Genomic DNA, 20533 nt, shown 5'->3' with positions numbered 1-20533 from the left:
CCACTTTAAGAATAATCTAAACAGTTTGTGCAAATGACTCATGTTCTGCAGATTCCTCATAAGTCTCTGAATGATCATATAATAATATTGCTTTACAGTCTTAGCAGGAATCTTGTACATGTTCATTTAGTCTTTGTTCAGTACTTTAGTACTAAAGTTCTTGTCTTGACTATACTTGGAAGGACCAAATCCTCACTTATATTGTGAAATACTTTCACAACCCACTAGCGAAGACATTTGACTGGTCCTCACTAGTTAAAAAGGCTCATAAATCATGTTTCTGTGATGGGTTTAGAAGTAGGGGTTGGGTTAGGTGATGATAGAAAATATCATCGACTTGATATAAAATCAATGGAAGTCTATGCAATGTCCTCACTAAGATAGCAAAACAAACGTGTGTGTGTGCAGTTGGCGGTGCTGTTGGCGGTGTGTGTGCTGGTGATCATTCTGGGTTTGGGTTTGGGTCTCGGTCTCCAGCTGCAGGACTGCAGGAATAAAGGTGAGAAACAAACACAAAGACGTTACACGGTATATTTTGCTCATAGAAAATTATATTAGGCCTTTTTTTTGTTTTTGTAAAGCAATTATTTTCACTATTGGCAATCAGCCAAGGGCCGATTCTATCCTGTCAATCAAAAGGGTGGAAAATGTCAAACTGCAAATCATACTGTGTGTGAAGAAAATCTCTCTTGTGTTGAATTTAGGGCAAGTTGAGACGAAGCTTTGACAGTTAAAAATCATTAAAAATCGTACTTCAGGTTTGCAGGTCTTCGGTTTTTCCTTATAACAAACATTTGTTGCGCCTCACATTCAATAATCACAAAGAGATTCATGCTTGTTACTTTGTTACTTGCTTTCAAATTCTGTCTAATCATGAAATTCAAACAGCGAATGGCGTTTTGACGTGTCGTGACAGATCGCTGTAGTGTCTCCGTCTCTTCCTCTTAACCACATCTCAAAAACATGCATGAACATCAGAAGGTATGTTGAAAGATACAGTACAACTTACTGGACTAAATCATGCCTTGTGTAATCAATTAATCAGTGTTTCGCCTGCAGAAAGACATCAAGAAAACAACTTGTGAACAACAATTATATAAACAATACATATTACATAATAATTATGTAAACAATAAGCTATAAAAACACTAGAGAGGGGAGGATTGTCATGAAGACAAGTGTTTATGAAAAATAACAGCGGAGCTGTATATAAATATTTTAGTTTTTTGAGTGTAATTATTATATCTAAAGATAAAGAGCATATTTAATATTATATTAATGTTCCAAATGAGAGGATCCCTGTATCATTTACAGCATTATTTGGGGGAGATTTTTTTTCTTTAAGAAAATCAAACTATCGGTATCAGCAGGTAGAGATGCACCGATATGAAAGTTTTGGCAGATACTGATAATTCTTTATATTTGAAAGCCGATAACCGATATATTGGCTGATAAATCAAAATAATTTTTTAAATATAATTTCTGAGAGCCTGATTACAAAAACTAAAGTCTCACCATTGAAATCCATGTCCCAAACACACAAATATAATCTTCTCATTATAATTTTATGTAGCCTGAATTGCTATAAAATCAAAGCCATACGTCTTAATAAGTTGAGAAACACAATGTCCAATTCCAAAACATTTTCGCAGGATGAACACTGAGTGTCAGTCACCAGGTTAATTTGTAAATATTAAAAAAAAACTACAATAATAATTGCATTTGTTTCATAATTTGATGAAAAATGGCTTTGATTAATATATTACAATATATAACTATAATGATTTTTTTTTTTCTAGTATTGATTTTGTAGTGATATAATGATTGAGGCTGTATTACTTTTTGAAATGACCATGTTTGCTAAGCAGACAGGATATGATTCTGAGTTCAGATGTTTCCTCTGACGTGTGTGTGTGTGTGTGTGTGTCAGACGTGTTGCCGTCCTGCAGGAATCGTTGCTATGAGCCGTTCGATGCCGCTCCTGCCGCCTGCCGCTGTGACAGACAGTGTGTGGACACTGGCAGCTGTTGCCATGACTACAAGGACATCTGTCTCCTGCCCGGTGAGTGGCAGTCTCACACTGATCATGTGACTGTGTGTTATCTGAGCGCTCTGTAAACATCTTCACAAGTTACAGCAGGCCGAAGCAGCCGGTCTGGCAGATAATAAACACAGCAGTTCTTCCTCAGTATTTTTGTCCTGACTTCCGGTGTAAATATCTAAACTTCTTAAAAGTCATTTAGCTTGTGCAGGAAATGTGTCTTGATGAAAGAATGAGCAAGAACATGATATTTTGCAGCACACTCAGTTCAGTTAATGATGAATGTTGTTGGATTACTCAGTCTGAAAGCATCTGATAAGTGTGGATGTAGTCGACCAGCCTTTCCCAGAACATTCGTCTCATTCATTCATTGTCATTGATATTTTTGAAACATTTTCAACAATGAACACAATTAAAGGTAATCATGACAAATATCAGACAAACACTGTAACATTTACTGTCAGTTTTTTTTACAGTTCATGTGTGATATTTGTCATAATTGCCAACTAAAAAATGTAACTCTTTCTCTTGAAAAACTGTAATAGATCTAACTGGACATTTCTTGTCATTTCACAGTAAAAAACTGTTCTTAGTCACTTCCAAAAAGCATGCAAATCATCTTATAATTTACATTCCCAGAATTCTCTGTGTGACAGCTCACATTTGATGATTTTCATGGAAATGACTGTACATTAGTGTTTAAATGAATGTTTACCGCATTACTTCAGTGTTTTTGTGTTTCTCTGGATGATATTGTGCACCATCTCTATTTTCATCGTCAAGCTTAATTCAATAGTGCATTAACATGTTTCAAAGCAGCTTTACAGGAAATCATGATGTTAATGTTTATGATATCTTAACTTCTCGATGCCTCATCTCTGCTTGAGGAAAAGCTGTGTGTGATGAATCTCTTTATCGCCTGCGTTTTTAACATTTGTCACTATATTGTAAAGCCAAAAAAAACAGATTTTAGTCATTTTATAAGTGCATAGTAGTTAAGGACATCTAATAGTAAGTCACCTTTATTTATATAGCGCTTTTTACAATGCAGACTGTATCAAAGCAGCTTAAATATAAAGTGTGACTTTAAAACTGAAAAACAGTACAAACTGAAATAATTTAGTGATGTTTGTGGTGTTCCAGCTCAGAGCTGGGACTGTACGACTGTGCGCTGTGGAGAGACGCGCCTGTCGGACAGTAAGTGTCACTGTTCTGACGACTGCATGAGCGCCGGAGACTGCTGCTCAAACTACAACAGCGTCTGTAAGGGTGAGTCTCTGCCTCAGTTTGGATTGGGGTTTGTGTTTTACTTAAACCACGCATACATTGTCATGAGACTGAAATAAATAAACATTATTTCAGTCTTTCTACTGTAAAATTTCCTGTTTAATTCAATGTGTTACATGCCATTTGTGTGTGGATTGTGTGTTTGTGATGCAGGAGACACGCAGTGGGTTCAGGATGAGTGTGTGGACATGAGCACAGCCAAATGCCCTGCTAGGTGACACACAGTGACCCAAATGAATCACTTGAATCACTACACCACTAAATCAAATGATTATAAATCAATAAAATGAATCACTGCACTACATTCGATCCTCTGACAAATAGATTTCTAGGAAATCTTTGTGGGGACATTCCATAGGCGTAATGTTTTTATACTGTATTTTCTCTCCTCCTACACTACTCCTAACTAACATCACAGGAAACTGTGCACACTTTTACTTCCTCACAAAAACTCATTCTGTTTGATTTATAAGCCTTTTGAAAAGTGGGGACATGGAGTAATGTCCTCATAAGTCACCCTCTTCTTGTCATTATACACATTTGTGTCATAAAAACACACACACACACTCATTAGTTTTATTGATGTGTTTGTTTGTGTAGTTTTAAGAGGCAGCCGCTGCTGTTGGTTTCTCTGGATGGTTTGAGAGCCGAATATCTTCAGATGTGGGGCTCACTAGTGCCAGTGCTGGACAAGATCAGTGAGTCAAACACACAAACACACTCATTTAATGCACCGGATCTCAGTATTAAACTGTATTGTGCATGTGTGTGTTGTTCAGGACAGTGCGGTACGTCCTCACCCTTCATGCAGGCCGTGTTCCCTAGTAAGACTTTCCCTAACCACTACTCCATAGCCACGGTGAGTCATGAGATACTGACATAGAAATATTGAAATCTGCCAATAATATGTCTTAGTAAAATGCTCAGATTTATGATCAAATCTCTGTAGTTTTAAAACTTATAATGCAATCCAGTGATGACTGAGAGATGAACAAATAAACCTGATGATCATATTTGATACTCATGATTTTTATAATAAATGACGTCTGGATAATCAAGTAAACTTTTTTTTTAATTATTTTTGTATTTACTTGTTTGCAAGGCCTTGTGGGTGAAGGCATCTGCAGAATGAGTGAATGTGAATGTGCAGGAAGTGATGTCAGAGGTGTGTTGTCATGTGCAGGGTCTGTACGCCGAGTCACATGGGCTGGTGGATAACAACATGTACGACCCCGTGTTCGACGCCTCCTTCAGTCTGTCCAACAGTGAGAAAAACAATCCCAGATGGTACCAGGGACAACCGGTACAAACCCACATATACACACACACACACACACACACCTGTACTGACCTCTGACTCCTGACCTCTGACCTCTGCCCGCAGATCTGGAACACGGCCATGTATCAGGGGCTGAAAGCCGGAACATTCTTCTGGCCGGGATCCGATGTGCCCATAAATGGCAGTTTCCCAGATATGTACATGAATTACGACGGGTTAGTTTACGTCACACACACATATAATGCGGTGTAGTCGAGCAGAACCTGAGTCTCAGCAGGGCGGTCTGTGCGTCAGATTCGTTCTGATAGTATAAACACGGTGCTCTGTGATACGGTCGAGAGATTCTTCACAGTTGGAGATCTGAGGGAATCATCCTGCGCTTTCCTTTCTGACTCATCCTGTTTTCCTTTAATCAGTGTTAATAAATCTCACTCTCGCTCTCAAGGTATTTTCAACATTTACAGCATCTACTCAGTCATTCTATTGCCGTCTGAATCCAAAATGTCGACGTCTTTCTCTCACTGTCTGCGTAAAAATTCTGGTAGAACTGCCTGCGCTGCAAAGAAACGTTCTTCCTCAGTATTTATGCCTTGTTATCCAGCACAAATATCATTTACTGAAGATATTAATTCTTGAATTGTGAAGGAAGTTTATTGATCAGGATATTTATTAATATAACTCTGATTGTGTTCATCAGGAAGAAGAAAAGTCATATACCTAGGATTGATTTTGAAGTGAACTAAACCTTTAATTCAAATTGAAAACACACTTATTTTTCTGAGCCCTTTGTCAGATATTTGTACTTGTCAGTGTGTCAGTATTTCAGCAGAAATCAATCTCTAGTTGACAGGTCAAATCTACCTGCATTCAAACATACACACATTTAGTTTATCAGCTCAAAACCATTAATCACCCATCATATACTGTGTGTGTGTGTGTGTGTGTGCGCAGTACGGTCCCGTATGAGGAGAGGATCTTCAATGTTCTACGGTGGCTGCAGTTACCGGAGGATAAACGGTAAAATCATCTTCATCAGATCACATCTGCAGGATCTGTTTTGCTTCATGTCTATTTTTTCACAGCTTTCACAGCATGTGTTTCAGAACTTGTTCACTCTGACTCCAGTACAAACATCTAAACGTTCTTAAATCAAGATACATTATGATGATTCATGTTGAGATGTAGCTTCATCATTCATCTGTGTGTTTCTGCTGTTCTTGGTCATGTAGGCCAGATTTCTTAACACTGTACCTGGAGGAGCCTGATAGTTCTGGACACAGTTTTGGACCCGTCAGCGGAGGAGTGAGAACACACACACATACACGCCTACACACTCACACACACATTCATAGTCACTCACTCTCACACACACACTTGTGTTCATCCTTCCATTAAAAAGATGACTGACTTGTCGGCGCTGATAGCCTAGTCGTTAGTGCGCCGACACGTGCCGCAAATGCACTCACGGCGACCCGAGTTTGATTCCCGTCTCGAGGTCCTTTGCCAATCCTGCCCCCTTTCTCTGCCCAGTGCTTTCCTGTCTGCTCTCGACTGTCCTATCTGAATAAAGGCACAAAAATCCAATAAATATAACTGTGTCATCTATGTCATCTAGTGTTGGGAAACATGGGTCAGAAGAGAAGGCCAGAAGTGTCTCTGGCAGTGTGGGCAGATCAAATGAGCCCTTGTGCTCTCTGTCATTTGACTGTTTATTGCTCGGGCTTTTATGTGCAGCCCTTTTTTCTCTGCTGTCTCAATGTGCAGCTGCTCTGAGAACGTGGCCCCATTGGTTACCAAAGGCACCAGGCTTAGGGCTTTAGGACAAGGTCTTCCCATGAAGATGTTGGCTGACTCCCAGGGGTGGAAAAAAAACCCTAGGAGAAAAACCCAGCGTGCTAACACTGGGAAAAAAGTCCTAGGAGGGAAAAAACCCCTTGGAAGATATATATAATATATGTAAATGGATATGGAGATCAAAATCTGAATTATACATTTTTATTATTGAGATTAAAAATAGATTATATATAAATATATGTAAGCGGATACGGGGATTAAAAATCTGAATTATAGATGCAGCCAGAACTGGATCTGTAGGCCCATTGTCTCCTGGGCTACGTTGTAGTCAGGTCCAGACACAGGTTCTCCATCTGATCTGGATTCGGCCTGGATCCAGCACCCGGCAAACCTCAAGATAAGCAGAGAGACTGAGAGATTGAAAAATGTTAATGTATTGATAATGTGTTATGTGTATGTAAGAGCAAAGAGATGTGTTTTTAGTCTAGATTTAAACTGACAGAGTGTGTCTGCTTCCCGAACAATGCTAGGAAGATTGTTCCAGAGTTTAGGTGCTAAATAGGAAAAGGATCTGCCGCCTTCAGTTGATTTTGATATTCTGGGTATTATCAACTGGCCTGAATTCTGAGATCGCAATAAACGTGAAGGACTATAATGCATTAAGAGCTCACTTAGGTACTGGGGAGCTAAACTATTTAGAGCTTTATAAGTAAGTAGCAAGATTTTAAAATCTATACGATGTTTAATAGGGAGCCAATGTAATGTTGACAGAACTGGGCTAATATGGTCATACTTTCTGGTTCTAGTAAGAACTCATAATGTGTCCAGCCTAAGCGGCGCTGAGAATTGGGCTCATTCGAGTATTTCTGGGTCAGGGACTTTGTCCTGCTACTTCACTTTCAACAGTTTGTGGAGACAGCAGAGCAGGAAGCGGTTCAGCTTACTGGCATGTCGCTGGTAAACTGTCCAAATTTCAGGAGGGCAAACAGGACTATGGCTCTATAGACCTTCAGCTTGGTGGTCAGTCTGATCCCTTTTCATTCCCACACTTATGAATGTATTCTGCCAAAGGCAGCGCTGGCCTTGGCTACTCTAACAGCTGTTTCATTGTCAATATGCACGTTGCATGAAAGGGTCCTCCCCACGTAGGTGAACTTGTCCACTGCTGATAGCGCCTAGTTGTTTAGTCACAGTGGGCTCCTGGTATGGTTTTTCTGTGGCAGGCTGGTACATCACCACAGCCTTCTTTGTGCTAATGGTGAGGCCAAAGTTGTTGCATGCTGTGGAGAACAGGTCCAGACTGTCCTGCATGTCACAATTCAGTCGTCAGCAAACAGGAAGTCACATAGTCTGGCGACACGGACCTCGGTCTTGACCTGAATGCGACCCAGGTTAAGCTTGCCATCTGTCCTGTACTTGATGTCATTGCCAGGGTCAGTGTACTGGAAAGCATCTGTCAGTATTGCAGAAAACTTTATTCTGAACAGTGTGTTTGTAACTGGTAAGGGAAGAGATGGTTCTCCATTATCAAGTACACAAACCTTCATGCCATCATGCAGAACTGGCATACTATGCAAATGAATCTTTTGGGGCGTCCAAACTTGCTTATGATCTTCCAGAGCCCCTCACGACTTAACGTGTTGAATACCTTGGTTAAATGTGGTGCAGAGATCAATGTTTTGTTCCTGGCACTTCATTTGGTAGCCGGCAAATATCATGCCTACTGTTCTTCATTCTTTCCTGAAGCCATACTGGCTCTCAGGGAGTAGGTCTTGCTCTGGGTGCGCGTTGAGTTGGTTTAGGAAGATTCTTGCGAGGATTTTTCCTGCGATGCAAAGGAGTGAGATTCCTCTGTGGTTGTTGCACATCTGTCTGGTTCCTTTGCGTTTGTAGAGGTGCAAAATGGTGGCATTCTTAAGGCAGTGGTCTCCTGGAGGGCCACAGCTCTGCACAGTTTAGCTCCAACCAGCTCCAACTCACACCTGCTTGAAAGTTTCTAGTAATACTGAAGACCATAATTAGCTGGATCAGGTGTGTTTGATTAGGGTTGGAGCAAAACTGTGCAGAGCTGTGGCCCTCCTGGAATTGAGTTTGAGACTACTGTCTTAAGGGATAGCTCCTTGTGCCCACAGTGTTTGGAGTAGTTCTGTTTTGCAGGCATGGTCCAGAAGCTTTGTAGATCTCGGATGGTAATGCATCAGCTCCAGAAGCTTTGCCATAGAACAGCTGGTTGATGGCTTTGTCGACTTCTGATATTATAGGAGGGGTGTCTAGGTCCTCATTGACATCGAACTATGACGCTTCTTCACAGTTGTGGGATGGATTGTTGAGGACTGCATCTAAATGCTCTGCCCACTGCTCAAGTATCTGGGATTCTCTGTGAGCTGTGTTGTTCCATCAGCAGCGAAACTTGAGATGAGATTGCAGGTTGGGGTCCATACACTTCCTTGGAGCATGCCACGTTGTTCATTTGTTCGCTGTTGTCTTCAAACTGGTCTTGATGTTTTCTCTTGCTAGGACCAAGTGATCCATAATCAGAGGCATAGACTGTGTTGTGAAAGGTGGCCCAGCTGTCCTCGATGTTGTCAGTGATTGGATGTTGACAGCCAGGTTTTCCAGCTACTGCTTAGTCTCTGATTTCTTCAGCTTTGAGATGTCCAGACTCTTTGGTGCAGTCTTCCCTTGCGGGCATCTCTTTGAGAGTATTCTCAGGTTCATCTTGCTGATGCTGAGTCTGTGGTCAGTCCAACAGTCAGCTCCACACATGGATTTTGTTACCCATACATCCTGTCTGTCCCTCTTCTTGACAATGACAAAGTCAATGAGATGCCAGTGCTTAGAGCTTGGATGCATCAGTTGTCCTTCCTCTGTTAGACAAGTTTTGCTATGAGCGGCAATGTCAGCATTTTATCGAGCCAGCTCTATAGCCCACTAGGGCTCTTCTTCTTTCTGGTCTGTTCGCTTGAGCTTTGTCCATCAGAGTGCACACATTCCATGCACCAAAGGTGAGAAGAGACACCTTGATTTTCTTATTCTTTTTCTTGTAGCTGCTACCGCTGCTACCCACCAGCTGCGGCAGGCTGGTCAGGCATTGGGTGAGGTGCGCAATTTTTCGGACACCTTTTTTAGTCCCCTGCTCAGGCTACGGAGGTGAGCAGTGCAATCTTGAAAAGGGCTACTCCGTTGCTCAGGGCACTGCCAAAAGCTAATACCAACCTCGTTCCAGTGGAAGACGACCATATGGTCTGAGCCACCTGTGAACAGGTTTGCAACTACAGCTCCCAGCACATCCTTTGACACTCACTCATCGCCACAGGGCCGCCCGGGTCCAGTGGCAAGACAGGAGTCGAGACAACTGGGGGAGGAACAGGGTTCAGTGGATGACCATCAGCATTGCTACGTGCCTGCTGAATTCACGCAATCTGACAGATCCAGTCTTCTAATGCTTGGGTAGACAAGTCACACACACATTCACACACATAGACACACAAACACATACCTTATCCCACACACTCACTTTCTCACACACACACTCACTCTCATGCACACACAAACATTCACACACATTGAAACTGTAGAGTTACAACACTATGAGCTGTTGTGAGATGTGCGTAATAGTTGTTAAATGCAATTATGTAAAATAAAATATAATTATGTAAAATTATGTGTTTATTTTTGTTATTTTGTGAAAAGGATTAATGTTAAAAGGTTACTGTTTTTACCTGATTTTTCCATGGTATGATTTTTGGTGAAATGTATTGAATTGGGTCAATGATTCAATATTGAATGATCATCAATGATCGTACCCAGAATTTTAACATAATACAAGTGTTAAGTAGGTAATAGATACAGCTGATGATGTTCCTCTCACATCACTTTCCTGTCTGACATATGAAGGTCAGAAGCAACAGATGGTGTTGATCTGATGTCAAAATAAAAAAAAATATTTTAAAATTAAAATATGCTGACATGTATGTGTGTGTATGTGTGTGTGTAGCTAATCATGGCTCTGCAGGTTGTGGACAGAGCCATCGGTCAGCTGATGAACGGCCTCAAGCAGCTCAACCTTCATCAGTGTGTCAACATCATCATCGTCGCAGATCATGGTAAAACACACACGTTTAACGATGAAGAAACACTCATGTGCAAACGTGATGTGTGTTAAATCTAATGATTGGCAAATGTTTCTGTGATGGGTTTAGGAGTAGGGGTTGGGTTAGGGGATAGAAAATAAAACTGACCTGATATAAAATCAATGGAAGTCTATGCAATGTCCTCACTAAGATAGCAAAACAAACCTGTGTGTGTGTGTGTGTGTGTGTGTGTGTGTGTGTGTGTGTGTGTGTGTGTGTGTGTGTGTGTGCAGGGATGGAGGAGACCAGCTGTGAGCGTAAAGAGGCTCTTCAGGATTTTGTGGGTGATATTGATCATCTGTTTGTCAGTGAGGGTCCATTTGGACGAATCAGAGCAAAAGACAAAACACACACTTGTAAGTGAAACACACAGTTCAAAACAGCCCTACACAGGGAAAAAATTGATTTAGAAACAATTTTCACTCAGATATATCAAAATATCAAATATCAAAGTTAATTATAAAGAAATGACAAGACATATTGAATTAAAAGTGAAACTTTGATGTAGAAAGTATTTAGTATTTTCTTGTAAAATGTACTATGATAATCTTTGTTTTATTTACAACAACAATAAAATCTTTTTGACAGTGTAGGCTATTTTGCACTTTGTCAAGTTTGTGTATATGAATTTATAAGGCCTGTACACACCAAAATGAATACTATAGCGATAAAGATATCATTTAAAAAAGGTATATAGAAGTAAATATAGAAGAACAGCACATCACAACTAAAAAAAATTGCTAGTAAATTTCAAATTTACTTACAAAGCAATAACAAGTAATTTTGATGACTGAAATTAATTTTCTTGTACACCTTACTCCAATAATCTTTGTTTGTGAATGACGTGTATGTGAATAACCGTGTGTGTGTTCGACAGTGGACGCGGCTGCACTCGTGGCAAACATGTCGGTGAGTGTCACTGCATACTACAGTATACACCAAATACTTCCTGCTGTTGTTTAAGTATTCAGATTCAGACTCACAGAACTCATCATGCAGCATATTTAATTTGCCCATTTATCATTTCAGACATGTATAGCTATTTTGTATTTTTAATCATTTTAAATTTAATTTTTCAAGATTAATTATATTGTGCTTTATACAATACAAATTCTTTCAAAACAGCTTTACAGTAATTAAGCCACATTTATTATTTTCTAGCATAAAATATTTTGTATTCACAAAAACACTTAAAAGATAAACCCTAAGAATTAGAATTCCTATAAAACCTTCAGTGGTCTTAAATCCACAAAGCTAGACTCTGTCATTTTATTATTAATTATAGTGTGTGTTGATGCTGCAGTGAGTGTGTTGATGCTGCAGTGTGTGTGTGTTGATGCTGCAATGAGTGTGTGTTGATGTTGTGCAGTGAGTTTGTGTTGATGCTGCAGTGAGTGTGTTGATGTTGTGCAGTGAGTGTGTGTTGATGCTGCAGTGGGTGTGTGTGTTGATGCTGCAGTGAGTGTGTGTGTTGATGCTGCAGTGAGTATGTTGATGCTGCAGTGAGTGTGTGTTGATGCTGTTCAGTGAGTGTGTTGATGCTGTTCAGTGAGTGTGTGTTGATGCTGCAGTGAGTGTGTGTGTTGATGCTGCAGTGAGTGTGTGTGTTGATGCTGCAGTGAGTGTGTGTGTTGATGCTGCAGTGAGTGTGTGTGTTGATGCTGCAGTGAGTGTGTGTGTTGATGCTGCAGTGAGTGTGTGTTGATGCTGTTCAGTGAGTGTGTTGATGCTGTTCAGTGAGTGTGTTGATGCTGCAGTGAGTGTGTTGATGCTGCAGTGAGTGTGTGTTGATGCTGCAGTGAGTGTGTGTTGATGCTGTTCAGTGAGTGTGTGTTGATGTTGTGCAGTGAGTGTGTTGATGCTGCAGTGAGTGTGTTGATGCTGCAGTGAGTGTGTTGATGCTGCAGTGAGTGTGTGTTGATGCTGTTCAGTGAGTGTGTGTTGATGCTGCAGTGAGTGTGTTGATGCTGTTCAGTGAGTGTGTGTTGATGCTGCAGTGAGTGTGTGTTGATGTTGTGCAGTGAGTGTGTGTTGATGCTGCAGTGAGTGTGTGTTGATGCTGCAGTGAGTGTGTGTTGATGCTGCAGTGAGTGTGTTGATGCTGCAGTGAGTGTGTGTTGATGCTGCAGTGAGTGTGTGTTGATGCTGCAGTGAGTGTGTGTTGATGCTGCAGTGAGTGTGTTGATGCTGTTCAGTGAGTGTGTGTTGATGCTGCAGTGAGTGTGTGTTGATGCTGCAGTGAGTGTGTGTTGATGTTGTGCAGTGAGTGTGTTGCTGCTGCAGTGAGTGTGTGTTGATGTTGTGCAGTGAGTGTGTTGATGCTGTTCAGTGAGTGTGTGTTGATGTTGTGCAGTGAGTGTGTTGATGCTGTTCAGTGAGTGTGTGTTGATGCTGCAGTGAGTGTGTTGATGCTGTTCAGTGAGTGTGTGTTGATGCTGCAGTGAGTGTGTGTTGATGCTGCAGTGAGTGTGTGTTGATGTTGTGCAGTGAGTGTGTTGATGCTGTTCAGTGAGTGTGTGTTGATGCTGCAGTGAGTGTGTTGATGCTGTTCAGTGAGTGTGTGTTGATGTTGTGCAGTGAGTGTGTTGATGCTGCAGTGAGTGTGTGTTGATGCTGCAGTGAGTGTGTGTTGATGCTGCAGTGAGTGTGTGTTGATGTTGTGCAGTGAGTGTGTTGATGCTGTTCAGTGAGTGTGTGTTGATGCTGCAGTGAGTGTGTTGATGCTGTTCAGTGAGTGTGTGTTGATGTTGTGCAGTGAGTGTGTTGATGCTGCAGTGAGTGTGTTGATGCTGCAGTGAGTGTGTGTTGATGCTGCAGTGAGTGTGTGTGTGTTGATGCTGCAGTGAGTGTGTGTGTGTTGATGCTGCAGTGAGTGTGTGTGTTGATGCTGCAGTGAGTGTGTGTGTTGATGCTGCAGTGAGTGTGTGTTGATGCTGTTCAGTGTGTTGATGCTGTTCAGTGAGTGTGTGTTGATGCTGCAGTGAGTGTGTTGATGCTGTGCAGTGAGTGTGTTGATGCTGTTCAGTGAGTGTGTGTTGATGCTGTACAGTGAGTGTGTGTTGATGCTACAGTGAGTGTGTGTTGATGCTGCAGTGAGTGTGTTGATGCTGCAGTGAGTGTGTTGATGTTGTGCAGTGAGTGTGTTGATGCTGTTCAGTGAGTGTGTGTTGATGCTGCAGTGAGTGTGTGTTGATGCTGTTCAGTGAGTGTGTGTTGATGCTGTTCAGTGAGTGTGTGTTGATGCTGCAGTGAGTGTGTGTTGATGCTGCAGTGGGTGTGTGTGTTGATGCTGCAGTGAGTGTGTGTGTTGATGCTGCAGTGAGTGTGTGTGTTGATGCTGCAGTGAGTGTGTGTTGATGCTGCAGTGAGTGTGTGTGTTGATGCTGCAGTGAGTGTGTGTTGATGCTGCAGTGGGTGTGTGTGTTGATGCTGCAGTGAGTGTGTGTTGATGCTGCAGTGAGTGAGTGTGTGTTGATGCTGCAGTGAGTGTGTGTTGATGCTGTTCAGTGAGTATGTTGATGCTGCAGTGAGTGTGTGTTGATGCTGCAGTGAGTGTGTGTTGATGGTGCAGTGAGTGTGTGTGTGTTGATGGTGCAGTGAGTGTGTGTGTGTTGATGCTGCAGTGAGTGTGTGTGTTGATGCTGCAGTGAGTGTGTGTGTTGATGCTGCAGTGAGTGAGTGTGTGTTGATGCTGCAGTGAGTGTGTGTTGATGCTGTTCAGTGAGTGTGTTGATGCTGTTCAGTGAGTGTGTGTTGATGCTGCAGTGAGTGTGTGTTGATGCTGCAGTGAGTGTGTGTTGATGCTGCAGTGAGTGTGTGTGTGTTGATGCTGCAGTGAGTGTGTGTTGATGCTGCAGTGAGTGTGTGTTGATGCTGCAGTGAGTGTGTGTGTTGATGCTGCAGTGAGTGTGTGTCTGCTGTTCTGTGAGTGTGTGTTGATGTTGTGCAGTGAGTGTGTGTTGATGCTGTTCAGTGAGTGTGTGTTGATGCTGCAGTGAGTGTGTGTTGATGCTGCAGTGAGTGTGTTGATGCTGCAGTGAGTGTGTGTTGATGCTGCAGTGAGTGTGTTGATGCTGCAGTGAGTGTGTTGATGCTGCAGTGAGTGTGTGTTGATGCTGCAGTGAGTGTGTGTTGATGTTGTGCAGTGAGTGTGTTGATGCTGTTCAGTGAGTGTGTGTTGATGCTGCAGTGAGTGTGTGTTGATGCTGTTCAGTGAGTGTGTGTTGATGCTGCAGTGAGTGTGTTGATGCTGCAGTGAGTGTGTTGATGTTGTGCAGTGAGTGTGTGTTGATGCTGCAGTGGGTGTGTGTGTTGATGCTGCAGTGAGTGTGTGTGTTGATGCTGCAGTGAGTATGTTGATGCTGCAGTGAGTGTGTGTTGATGCTGCAGTGAGTGTGTGTGTTGATGCTGCAGTGAGTGTGTGTGTTGATGCTGCAGTGGGTGTGTGTGTTGATGCTGCAGTGAGTGTGTGTGTTGATGCTGCAGTGAGTATGTTGATGCTGCAGTGAGTGTGTGTTGATGCTGCAGTGAGTGTGTGTGTTGATGCTGCAGTGAGTGTGTGTGTTGATGCTGCAGTGAGTGTGTGTTGATGCTGTTCAGTGAGTGTGTTGATGCTGTTCAGTGAGTGTGTGTTGATGCTGCAGTGAGTGTGTGTTGATGCTGCAGTGAGTGTGTGTTGATGCTGTTCAGTGAGTGTGTGTTGATGTTGTGCAGTGAGTATGTTGATGCTGTTCAGTGAGTGTGTGTTGATGCTGCAGTGAGTGTGTATTGATGCTGCAGTGAGTGTGTTGATGCTGCAGTGAGTGTGTGTTGATGCTGCAGTGAGTGTGTGTTGATGTTGTGCAGTGAGTGTGTTGATGCTGTTCAGTGAGTGTGTGTTGATGCTGTTCAGTGAAAGTGTGTTGATGCTGTTCAGTGAGTGTGTGTTGATGCTGCAGTGAGTGTGTTGATGCTGCAGTGAGTGTGTTGATGCTGCAGTGAGTGTGTGTTGATGCTGTTCAGTGAGTGTGTGTTGATGCTGCAGTGAGTGTGTGTTGATGCTGTTCAGTGAATGTGTGTTGATGCTGCAGTGAGTGTGTGTTGATGCTGTTCAGTGAGTGTGTGTTGATGCTGCAGTGAGTGTGTTGATGCTGCAGTGAGTGTGAGTTGATGCTGTTCAGTGAGTGTGTGTTGATGCTGCAGTGAGTGTGTTGATGCTGCAGTGAGTGTGTGTTGATGCTGCAGTGAGTGTGTGTTGATGCTGCAGTGAGTGTGTGTTGATGTTGTGCAGTGAGTGTGTTGATGCTGTTCAGTGAGTGTGTGTTGATGCTGCAGTGAGTGTGTTGATGCTGCAGTGAGTGTGTGTTGATGCTGTTCAGTGAGTGTGTGTTGATGCTGTTCAGTGAGTGTGTGTTGATGCTGCAGTGAGTGTGTTGATGCTGCAGTGAGTGTGTTGATGCTGCAGTGAGTGTGTTGATGCTGCAGTGAGTGTGTGTTGATGCTGCAGTGAGTGTGTTGATGCTGTTCAGTGAGTGTGTGTTGATGCTGCAGTGAGTGTGTTGATGCTGTGCAGTGAGTGTGTGTTGATGCTGTACAGTGAGTGTGTGTTGGTGATGTGCAGTGAGTGTGTGTTGATGCTGCAGTGAGTGTGTTGATGCTGCAGTGAGTGTGTGTTGATGCTGCAGTGAGTGTGTGTTGATGCTGCAGTGAGTGTGTGTTGATGCTGCAGTGAGTGTGTTGATGCTGTTCAGTGAGTGTGTGTTGATGCTGCAGTGAGTGTGTTGATGCTGCAGTGAGTGTGTGTTGATGCTGCAGTGAGTGTGTTGATGTTGTGCAGTGAGTGTGTGTTGATGCTGCAGTGAGTGTGTTGATGCTGCAGTGAGTGTGTGCTGATGCTGCAGTGAGTGTGTTGATGCTGTTCAGTGAGTTTGTGTTGATGCTGCAGTGAGTGTGTGTGTTGATGCTGCAGTGAGTGTGTGTTGATGCTGTGCAGTGAGTGTGTTGATGCTGCAGTGAGTGTGTTGATGCTGTGCAGTGAGTGTGTGTGTTGATGCTGTGCAGTGAGTGTGTTGATGCTGCAGTGAGTGTGTTGATGCTGTTCAGTGAGTTTGTGTTGATGCTGCAGTGAGTGTGTGTGTTGATGCTGCAGTGAGTGTGTGTTGATGCTGTGCAGTGAGTGTGTTGATGCTGCAGTGAGTGTGTTGATGCTGTGCAGTGAGTGTGTGTGTTGATGCTGTGCAGTGAGTGTGTTGATGCTGTTCAGTGAGTGTGTGTAGATGCTGCAGTGAGTGTGTGTTGATGCTGTGCAGTGAGTGTGTTGATGCTGCAGTGAGTGTGTTGATGCTGTGCAGTGAGTGTGTGTGTTGATGCTGTGCAGTGAGTGTGTTGATGCTGCAGTGAGTGTGTTGATGCTGTTCAGTGAGTGTGTGTTGATGTTGTGCAGTGAGTGTGTGTTGATGCTGCAGTGAGTGTGTGTTGATGCTGTGCAGTGAGTGTGTGTTGATGCTGCAGTGAGTGTGTGTTGATGCTGTGCAGTGAGTGTGTGTTGATGCTGCAGCGAGTGTGTGTTGATGCTGCAGTGAGTGTGTGTTGATGCTGCAGTGAGTGTGTGTTGATGCTGCAGTGAGTGTGTGTTGATGCTGTGCAGTGAGTGTGTGTTAATGCTGCAGTGAGTGTGTTGATGCTGCAGTGAGTGTGTTGATGCTGTGCAGTGAGTGTGTTGATGCTGCAGTGAGTGTGTTGATGTTGTGCAGTGAGTGTGTGTTGATGCTGCAGTGAGTGTGTGTTGATGCTGCAGTGAGTGTGTGTTGATGCTGTGCAGTGAGTGTGTGTTGATGCTGCAGTGTGTGTTGATGCTGCAGTGAGTGTGTGTTGATGTTGTGCAGTGAGTGTGTGTTGATGCTGCAGTGAGTGTGTTGATGCTGTTCAGTGAGTGTGTTGATGCTGTTCAGTGAGTGTGTGTTGATGCTGCAGTGAGTGTGTTGATGTTGTGCAGTGAGTGTGTGTTGATGCTGCAGTGAGTGTGTGTGTTGATGCTGCAGTGAGTGTGTGTTGATGCTGCAGTGAGTGTGTGTTGATGCTGTTCAGTGAGTTTGTGTTGATGCTGCAGTGAGTGTGTTGATGCTGTGCAGTGAGTGTGTGTTGATGTTGTGCAGTGAGTGTGTTGATGCTGCAGTGAGTGTGTTGATGCTGTTCAGTAAGTGTGTTGATGCTGTTCAGTGGGTGTGTGTTGATGCTGCAGTGAGTGTGTGTTGATGTGCAGTGAGTGTGTGTTGATGCTGCAGTGAGTGTGTGTTGATGCTGCAGTGAGTGTGTTGATGCTGCAGTGAGTGTGTTGATGCTGCAGTGAGTGTGTGTTGATGCTGCAGTGAGTGTGTGTTGATGCTGTTCAGTGAGTGTGTGTTGATGCTGTTCAGTGAGTGTGTGTTGATGCTGCAGTGAGTGTGTGTTGATGTTGTGCAGTGAGTGTGTTGATGCTGCAGTGAGTGTGTTGATGCTGCAGTGAGTGTGTGTTGATGTTGTGCAGTGAGTGTGTGTTGATGCTGCAGTGAGTGTGTTGATGCTGTTCAGTGAGTGTGTTGATGCTGTTCAGTGAGTGTGTGTTGATGCTGCAGTGAGTGTGTTGATGTTGTGCAGTGAGTGTGTGTTGATGCTGCAGTGAGTGTGTGTGTTGATGCTGCAGTGAGTGTGTGTTGATGCTGCAGTGAGTGTGTGTTGATGCTGCAGTGAGTGTGTGTTGATGCTGCAGTGAGTGTGTGTTGATGCTGTTCAGTGAGTGTGTGTTGATGCTGCAGTGAGTGTGTGTTGATGCTGTTCAGTGATTGTGTGTTGATGCTGCAGTGAGTGTGTGTTGATGCTGTTCAGTGAGTGTGTGTTGATGCTGCAGTGAGTGTGTGTTGATGCTGCAGTGAGTGTGTGTTGATGCTGCAGTGAGTGTGTGTTGATGCTGTTCAGTGAGTGTGTGTTGATGCTGCAGTGAGTGTGTGTTGATGCTGTTCAGTGAATGTGTGTTGATGCTGCAGTGAGTGTGTGTTGATGCTGCAGTGAGTGTGTGTTGATGCTGCAGTGAGTGTGTGTTGATGCTGCAGTGAGTGTGTGTTGATGCTGTTCAGTGAGTGTGTGTTGATGCTGCAGTGAGTGTGTGTTGATGCTGCAGTGAGTGTGTGTTGATGCTGCAGTGAGTGTGTGTTGATGCTGTTCAGTGAGTGTGTGTTGATGCTGCAGTGAGTGTGTGTTGATGCTGTTCAGTGAATGTGTGTTGATGCTGCAGTGAGTGTGTGTTGATGCTGTTCAGTGAGTGTGTGTTGATGCTGCAGTGAGTGTGTGTTGATGCTGCAGTGAGTGTGTGTTGATGCTGTTCAGTGAGTGTGTGTTGATGCTGCAGTGAGTGTGTTGATGCTGTGCAGTGAGTGTGTGTTGATGTTGTGCAGTGAGTGTGTTGATGCTGCAGTGAGTGTGTTGATGCTGTTCAGTAAGTGTGTTGATGCTGTTCAGTGGGTGTGTGTTGATGCTGCAGTGAGTGTGTGTTGATGTGCAGTGAGTGTGTGTTGATGCTGCAGTGAGTGTGTGTTGATGCTGCAGTGAGTGTGTTGATGCTGCAGTGAGTGTGTTGATGCTGCAGTGAGTGTGTGTTGATGCTGCAGTGAGTGTGTGTTGATGCTGTTCAGTGAGTGTGTGTTGATGCTGTTCAGTGAGTGTGTGTTGATGCTGCAGTGAGTGTGTGTTGATGTTGTGCAGTGAGTGTGTTGATGCTGCAGTGAGTGTGTTGATGCTGCAGTGAGTGTGTGTTGATGTTGTGCAGTGAGTGTGTGTTGATGCTGCAGTGAATGTGTTGATGCTGTTCAGTAAGTGTGTTGATGCTGTTCAGTGAGTGTGTGTTGATGCTGTAGTGAGTGTGTTGATGCTGCAGTGAGTGTGTGTTGATGCTGCAGTGAGTGTGTTGATGTTGTGCAGTGAGTGTGTGTTGATGCTGCAGTGAGTGTGTGCTGATGCTGCAGTGAGTGTGTTGATGCTGTGCAGTGAGTGTGTTGATGCTGCAGTGAGTGTGTGTTGATGCTGCAGTGAGTGTGTGTTGATGTTGTGCAGTGAGTGTGTTGATGCTGCAGTGAGTGTGTTGATGCTGCAGTGAGTGTGTGTTGATGTTGTGCAGTGAGTGTGTGTTGATGCTGCAGTGAATGTGTGTTGATGCTGCAGTGAGTGTGTGTTGATGATGCAGTGAGTGTGTGTTGATGCTGCAGTGAGTGTGTGTTGATGCTGCAGTGAGTGTGTGTTGATGTTGTGCAGTGAGTGTGTTGATGCTGCAGTGAGTGTGTTGATGCTGTGCAGTGAGTGTGTTGATGCTGCAGTGAGTGTGTGTTGATGCTGCAGTGAGTGTGTGTTGATGTTGTGCAGTGAGTGTGTTGATGCTGCAGTGAGTGTGTTGATGCTGTGCAGTGAGTGTGTTGATGCTGCAGTGAATGTGTTGATGCTGCAGTGAGTGTGTTGATGCTGCAGTGAGTGTGTTGATGCTGTGCAGTGAGTGTGTTGATGCTGCAGTGAGTGTGTGTTGATGCTGCAGTGAGTGTGTGTTGATGTTGTGCAGTGAGTGTGTTGATGCTGCAGTGAGTGTGTTGATGCTGTGCAGTGAGTGTGTTGATGCTGCAGTGAGTGTGTGTTGATGTTGTGCAGTGAGTGTGTTGATGCTGCAGTGAGTGTGTTGATGCTGTGCAGTGAGTGTGTTGATGCTGCAGTGAGTGTGTTGATGCTGCAGTGAGTGTGTTGATGCTGCAGTGAGTGTGTTGATGCTGTTCAGTGAGTGTGTTGATGCTGCAGTGAGTGTGTGTTGATGCTGCAGTGAGTGTGTTGATGCTGTTCAGTGAGTTTGTTGATGCTGTTCAGTGAGTGTGTGTTGATGCTGCAGTGAGTGTGTGTTGATGCTGCAGTGAGTGTGTTGATGTTGTGCAGTGAGTGTGTGTTGATGCTGTGCAGTGAGTGTGTGTTGATGCTGCAGTGAGTGTGTGTTGATGCTGCAGTGAGTGTGTG

The 20533-nt window shown here is 43.6% G+C and overlaps 1 protein-coding gene across 2 annotated transcripts in view; it reads left to right on the top strand.

The window, feature by feature from the left end:
- The window catches only part of LOC137037423 (venom phosphodiesterase CdcPDE), a 38036-nt gene that overhangs the window by 1324 nt on the left and 16179 nt on the right, over nucleotides 1–20533 (top strand). The window contains exons 2-14 of one of the 2 annotated variants that reach the window (XM_067411400.1): nucleotides 409–499; nucleotides 1931–2062; nucleotides 3185–3310; nucleotides 3482–3542; nucleotides 3929–4026; nucleotides 4108–4187; nucleotides 4512–4631; nucleotides 4713–4822; nucleotides 5559–5624; nucleotides 5837–5909; nucleotides 10417–10507; nucleotides 10768–10890; nucleotides 11412–11443. In XM_067411400.1, coding sequence (XP_067267501.1) covers nucleotides 409–499; nucleotides 1931–2062; nucleotides 3185–3310; nucleotides 3482–3542; nucleotides 3929–4026; nucleotides 4108–4187; nucleotides 4512–4631; nucleotides 4713–4822; nucleotides 5559–5624; nucleotides 5837–5909; nucleotides 10417–10507; nucleotides 10768–10890; nucleotides 11412–11443 — 1203 coding nt within the window. Of the gene's footprint in view, nucleotides 1–408; nucleotides 500–1930; nucleotides 2063–3184; nucleotides 3311–3481; nucleotides 3543–3928; nucleotides 4027–4107; nucleotides 4188–4511; nucleotides 4632–4712; nucleotides 4823–5558; nucleotides 5625–5836; nucleotides 5910–10398; nucleotides 10508–10767; nucleotides 10891–11411; nucleotides 11444–20533 lie in introns of both variants that reach the window. The other variant, XM_067411399.1, reaches the window with a different exon arrangement.

This window comes from Chanodichthys erythropterus, chromosome 15 (genome assembly GCF_024489055.1).
Source record: "Chanodichthys erythropterus isolate Z2021 chromosome 15, ASM2448905v1, whole genome shotgun sequence".
Lineage (NCBI taxonomy): Eukaryota > Metazoa > Chordata > Actinopteri > Cypriniformes > Xenocyprididae > Chanodichthys > Chanodichthys erythropterus.
This window is presented reverse-complemented; position numbering and strand designations above follow the sequence as displayed.